Source organism: Nomascus leucogenys, chromosome 4 (assembly GCF_006542625.1).
Source record: "Nomascus leucogenys isolate Asia chromosome 4, Asia_NLE_v1, whole genome shotgun sequence".
NCBI lineage: Eukaryota > Metazoa > Chordata > Mammalia > Primates > Hylobatidae > Nomascus > Nomascus leucogenys.
In genome coordinates, this window is record NC_044384.1 from 79,023,137 (window position 1) to 79,030,248 (window position 7,112).

General features: G+C 41.0%; 1 protein-coding gene across 1 annotated transcript; it reads right to left on the minus strand.

The window, feature by feature from the left end:
• Window positions 1-5,077: 5,077 nt before the first annotated feature.
• On the minus strand, window positions 5,078-6,202 carry LOC100582314 (olfactory receptor 10V1). The gene is given in 1 exon segment (XM_012496016.2): window positions 5,078-6,202. A coding segment is annotated over 1 exon segment (930 nt). The 5' UTR covers window positions 6,008-6,202.
• Between the last annotated feature and the right edge of the window lie 910 nt (window positions 6,203-7,112).

A 7,112-nucleotide genomic window follows, 5' to 3' on the forward strand; every position in this document is an offset into this window, starting at 1 on the left:
GCTTTTCCAACATTACACAGCTCCTAGAAGCCATTTCTCCTGGATTTCAGTCCCATGGTCCCTTCCAGAGAAGCAATGGAAGATGCTGCAATACTCAGCCAACTCCTTGATGCCTGTTGCAATAACTCATAACTCCCTAAATTTTGTTACATCTTCATCCATTTGCGCTGCTATAATAAATCCCTGAGACTGGATGACTTATAAAGAATGACAATTTATTTCCTCATGGTTCTGGAGGCTGGGAAGTCCAAGATCAAGACACCTGCAGATTTGGTGTCTGGTGATGGCTTGATCTCTGCTTCCAAGATGGTGCCTTGAAAGCTATTTCCTCACATGAAAGAAGGAACTGAAGGGCAAAAAGGGCCTAAGCCAGTTCCCTCCAGCCCTTTTATAAGGCACTAATCCATTCATGAGGAGCCCTCCTGAGTTACTCACTCCCTGCAAAGGCCCTACCTCTTTTTGTTTGTTTTTTGTTTGTTTGTTTGTTTTTGAGACAGGGTCTGGCTCTGTTGCTTAGGCTGGAATGCAGTGGTATAATCTCAGCTCACTGCAACCTCCAACTCCTGGGTTCAAATGATTCTCATGCCTCAGCCTCCTGAGTAGCTGGGATTACAGGCTTGTACAACCATGCTCCAGATAATTTTTTATTTTTATTTTTAGTAGAGATGGGGTTTTGCCATATTGGCCAGGCAGGTCTTGAACTCCTGGCCTCAAGTGATCTGGCTGTCTCAGCCTCCCAAAGTGCTGGGATTACACATGTGAGCCACTGTGCCCAACCTGGCCATACCTCTTAATGCCACTCTAATGGGGATTAAGTTTCAACATGAGTTTTGGAGGAGACACACATTCAAGCCATAGCAGTCACATCCCAGAGATTCCTCGAATATCTGCTTTCCCCTGTTGACCCTATCTCCATCTCTCTTTCTAATTTGTTCTTTCCAGTATCTTCTGACTCACCTCTTTCTCATTATTCCTTTTCTACCCTAGTATTCATTTTCTTCTGAATACCACAGTGGTACAAAATAGATGATGAGAGAAATGGGAGTTTGGGAATTTTTTACTGTGCATGACTGTGGAATATGCCTTTCCACCCAGCTCTCTAGAATCACTGGAAAAAAGTGGAAAAACATCAATAAGGCAAGTGAAATTTTCAAATTCTCAAAATTTTCTGTAACCGAAATTCTAAAAATCCTTGCTAAAATTGAGTTAAAGATAGTAAAGTATGGCTGGATGCAGCAGCTCACGCCTGTAATCTCAGCACTTTGGGAGGCCAAGGTGGGAAGATTGTTTGAACTCAAGAGTTTGAGACCAGCCTAGCCAACAAAGTGAGACCCCTATCTCTACAAAAAATAATAATAATAAATTTTTCTGGCTGGGTGCAGTGGCTCACACCTGTAATCCCAGCATTTTGGGATGCTGAGGTGGGCGGATCATGAGGTCAGGAGTTTGAGACCAGCCTGAGCAACATGGCGAAACTCCATCTCTACTAAAAATACAAAAACTAGCTGGGCGTGGTGGTACGCGCCTGTAATCCCAGCTGCTCAGGAGGCAGAGGCAAGATAATTGCCTGAACCTGGGAGGCAGAGGTTGCAGTGAGCTGAGATCGTGCCATTGCACTCCAGCCTGGGTGACAGAGTGAGACTCCATCTAAAAAAAAAAAATTTTTTTTTTTTCTGGGCATGGTGGTGTGCAACTTTAGTCCTAGTTACTTGGGTGCTTGATCCTGGGAGATTGAAGCTACAGTGAGCTGTGATTGTGCCATTGCACTCCAGCCTGGGCAACAGAACGAGACCTTGTCTCAAAAAAAGATAGTAAAGTACATGATCTTCCTTTAATATGCAATAATGATACCTACCTGCTCCCTTCCAATGGATATTTTATAGTTCCCATTTGTATTTTTCACTATTTGCAATCTTAGGGAACATTGAAGTCACAGATACTAGAATCAAATAAAACAATAAATAATTAGTATTAGCAATAAAGGTTTCAAAAATATTTTAAATGAGTATGTACCCTTATTAGTGACATTTTAAAAATCTGAGAACCAGAAAGAAGTTATCTCCAAAGAAAGTCTTGTTTAATTCCAATAATTATGAAGTACCTTCACTGTGAAAGGCAATGAAGAATGTAAATGATAGAAAAAAGTTTTCAAGGAGTAGAGAAAGTTAAAAAATAGAAAAAAAGATAAAGAAGTATAAATAAGACACAATTGCTTTATATAAGGACCATATACTTTTTAAGAGATACAAGACTAGTACACCATCCTAAAATTTTATCTGTCTTTTGATAGTGAATCAACTGAGTTTAATAAGTATTACCCACTGTTATGGGTATCCAAAGATTCTCCATTCCCAAGGCACTCACAACTATTGAATTTTTTTCCCATTTAGCTGAAGCTGCAGATACAAAATATGTGTAAGATAGATATCTCAATGCCAATCCCTAGTAGAATTCTGGAAATGATCGAACAGTAAGTTGTAAGAGTTTTGAAAAGACTGGTGATTACTATGAGCCCATATAAAGTGATTCATGATAAATCATGCCAAATGCACATCATTTTAAAAACAAGAGCTTTAAGTGATTAGATTTATACAAGTGCTGCAGTGTATTTTGATTGTATGAAAGGATTTGAAGTTTCTCATCGTATCCCTCTGTGAGAGATGGCTAATTATAGATTTGATGGCAAAGCAGTTACATTTTGCTGCAAAATGAACTGTTCCAAACATAATGACTTAAAATATCAATCATTTATTTCCCCTGATTCTATGGGTCAACAATCTGGGATGGACTCTTACTGGAGTTACTAATGTGGCTAAAGTCAGCCGGTAGATTAGGGCTGATTGGCTTAGGTAGTTTCAACTTGGACAGCTTATCTTTGCTCTACACGATGCCATCCTAGCCCAGGCTATGTGGAGGCCTTAGGACAGCAAGAGAAGGCAGGCCCCAAAATATAAGTGTAAGCCTATGCTTGCAATGCATTTGCTAATGTCTCATTGGCCAAGGCAAGTCACATAGCCCTCCGGGAGTGATGGCAATGGGGGTGGGGGTGGGGTGGGGGGTGGTAGGAGACTGCCTAAAGGCATGGATATAGGCAGGTGGAGTTCAAGGGGGGCCATAATTGCAACAATGTACCCCAGATGTTATTCATTGAGCAGATTTCTTTCTTTTTTTAAAAAAATTTTCAACTTTCAGATTCAGGAGGTATATGTATAGGTTTGTTACCTGGGTATATTGTGCAATGCTGAGGTTTAGGGTATGAATGATTCCATTGCCCAAGTAGTTAGCACAGTACCCAATAGGTAGTTTAATTGAGCAGATGTCTACCTAATTGAACAATTCCTGAAGATGACTACCAGACTCTGCCCTGATCATGTTCTGCTTGATATTTTTGTCAATAATTTAGACAAAAGCAATAAAATATGATTGCAGTTTTGCCCATGACACAAAACTATGATGAATAAAATAAAGCCTGAAGATGATTTTGGCAGTTTTTGCAGTTTTGCCCATGACACAAAACTATGATGAATAAAATAAAGCCTGAGGATGATTTTGGCAGTGTTCATCACTTGGTGAAAACCAATAAAACACAAATTATCCGTGTTAAATGAAAAGTACTAAATTTATGCTATTAAAATTAATTATGGTCAGGCAGAATTGAAAACTATTCTAAAGCTATATGAAGGTTTTATGTGATATCAAATTTTGTGGCTAAAGTGATCAAAATTATTTAATGAAAATATAGTGGCCAGGTGTGGTGGTTCACAACTGTAATCCCAGCACTTTGGGAGGCCAAGTCAGGCAGATCACTTGAGGTAAGGAGTTCGAGACCCACCTGGCCAACACGGTGAAACCTCGTCTCTACTAAAAATACAAAAATTCGCTGGGCATGGTGGTGTGCCCCTGTAATCTCAGTTACTCAGGAGGCTGAGGCAGGAGAATTGCTTGAGCCTGGGAGGCAGAGATTGCAGTGAGCCAAGATTGAGCCACTGCACTCCAGCCCAGGCAACAGAGCAAGATTCCGTCTCAAAAAAAAAAAAAGAAGAAAATATAGCTTACAGGTCATGAAAAATAACAGTCCCTCAGAACAAAATATTTCCAGTTAATGTGGTTATTTGGGGGTGAAATTTGTACAATGATATGGAGCTGGAGAAAATCTAGAAGGTGACTGGTATAATGAGAAGGTTCAAATATAACCTCCTGGAGGAAGAGTTGGAGTACTTGTTTTAGAGAAAAGAGCACTGAAGATTTACAGAAGATACAAAACTTGTCCTAATACATGTGAGGAGCTGTTATGTATTAATATAAGAGAGCTCTAGAGTAAAAACAAGACCAGTGGGAGAAAGTTGCTTGTAGATAGAGACCTTAGCTCAAGATAAGTTATAGTACTTAATGACTGCTATAGTCCAGTAAGGAATGGAGCATCTTATGAGTTAATGCTGTCTCTCCTTGGAAGCTCAGGCGGGGTCAATGACTCTCCAAGATGCTGAAGAAGAGATTCTGGAAGAACATAAGATGCAATGATGCTCATTTTCTTCTTCTCCTGTGTTTTTACTTGTTAAATAATATTTTCCTCCATTATTAGTATCCTTTTTATTACTGGGGTACTCTTTCAAAGTTATGAACACTGACATGAGTTTTCATTTTGGTAAATAAAACAAAAAATGTAAAAAAAAATGTTTTTCTTCCTGCAATTTTTTTTTCTTTTTTTGGTGAGACGGAGTTTCACTCTTGTTACCCAGGCTGATGCAAAGGCACAATCTCGGCTCACCGAAACCTCTGCCTCCCTGGTTCAAGTGATTCTCCTGCCTCAGCATCCCAAATAGCTGGGGTTACAGGTGTGCGCTACCACACCCAGCTAACTTTGTGTTTTTAGTAGAGATGGGTTTCTCCATGTTGGTGAGGCTGGTATCGAGCTCCCAACCTCAAGTGATCTGCCTGCCTTGGCCTCCCAAAGTGCTGGGATTATAGGCGTGAGCCACACACCCGCCTATGCATGTCCTTTCAGCAAAATTATTAGTAGCATCCCATTTCACTCTCAAAAGTTTCCCAATTTAAGTAAATCATAGGATCATCCTACCTAGAATTTTCTCAATGCTTTCCTTAGGGCATCTTTCAGTTCCTTGTTCCTCAAACCATAGATCAAGGGGTTTAAAATGGGAGTGATAAATGTGTAGGCCACAGATACCAGCTGGCCCATCTCAGGAGAGTAGCTGGAAATGGGGGACAAGTATATAAAGCTGGTGCAGCCATACTGCAGGAGGACCACTAAGATGTGAGAAGAGCAGGTGGAGTAGGCTCGCTGGCGCCCTTCTGCTGACTGGATCCGTAAAATGGCTACCACGATGAAGACACAGGAGATGGAGATCAATGAGAGGGGGATGCTAAGGACGATGAAGCTGATGATATACAGAGCAGTCTTGTGAACACGTGTGTCTGCACAAGCCGGGTGCATGACTGCAGGCATGTCACAGTAGAAGTGGTAGATCTCATCGTTGTGGCAGAATGGGAGATGGAAGATTAAAATGGTGAGTGGCAGTGACAACAGGAACCCCAGCACCAAGGAGCCTACCAGCAGCTCCACACACAATGACCAGCTCATGATGAGGCTGTATCACAGCGAGTGACAGATCGCTATAAACAGGTCATAAGCCATGACTGCCAGCAGGACGCAATCTGCCCCGCCCAAGAAGACAAAGAAAAACATTTGGGTGCCACATCCTGTGATGGAAACAGGAGTTTTGCCCACTGAAAGGAGGTTTGCCAAGGCCAATGGGGCGATGGTAGATGTATAGAAGATTTCTAGAACTGCCAGGTTAGCCAGGAAAAAGTACATGGGGGTGTGGAGGGAATGATTGATCTGAACAATGACTGCAATTGTAGCATTTCCACTGAGGCTAGTCAGATACATCACCAAGAAGGCCACAAAAATCAGCATCTGGACCTCAGGGTCAGGTGAGAATGGACGAAAGAAAAACTGCATCTTTGCAGTTTCATTTATTCCTTCCATGAGTACAGTATTGGACCTAAGAGGAAAGATGACATGGGCCTCAAGGCATCTCTGGTTTCATATGATGATTTCCCAACTTCTCCATTCAGTGTTCAGGCACTTGCTGAGAAACCTCAGGAATGATGTGCATGTTTTCATTTTATAGCAGATTATACAGCATTATAATTTATACATTTGCCACCTCCTCATCTTGCCTCTCCCACCTCCCAAGTACCAAAGACTGAAAAATCCTCAGTGGCAGGGACTTTGATTATCTTTTTTATTTTATTTTTTTGAGATAGAGTCTCGCTCTGTCACACAGGCTGGAGTACAGTGGCGCAATCTTGGCTCACTGCAACCTCTGCCTCCTGGATTTAAGTGATTCTCATGCCTCAGCCTCCTGAGTAGCTGGGATTACAGGTGCCCACCACCATGCCTGGCTAATTTTTATATTTTTAGTAAAGATGGGGTTTCACTGTGTTGGCCAGGCTGGTCTCAAACTCCTGACCTCAGGTGATCTGCCAGCCTCTGCCTCCCAAAGTGCTGGGATTACAGGTGTAAGCCACCACGCCTGGCCTGATGATCTTTATTTTAATTCCAGTGCCTAGCACAGTGCCTACTGTATAGGGTTTCTAAGAAGCATTTGCTGAACAAATTAATGAATAAAGCAAATTGAAAGTTCAAAGTTACAAAATGGATAAAATAGGGTATTGATTAATTATATAAGACAATAAAAAATTTTAGGATTGTATAGGCAGATGTATGCCATAATTTAAAAAGAATTGTGTTGCTCACATATTATGAAATTGAATCATAAACTCTGTAGTATATCTCAAAACCTAGAGACTTTATTGATTTATATTTTTCCTTTATCCTATATGTCCCTACATACTGAAAGTTCACCTTTCAAAGAGTCTCTCCTATCTGTTGCTTTGGTCCTTTCCCATTTCCTTAATCAGCTTTCTCCATTGTTATATTCCATGGAGATTCTTGTGATAGCTATCTATTCTCCCATCTTCCTTCTCCTCCCTCTGTAATTCATCCTGCTCTCTGTTATCATGTTGCTCGTATGCTTAGAAATTTTCAGTGCCTTCCTATTGCTTAAATGTCGACCTTCACAGTCTTC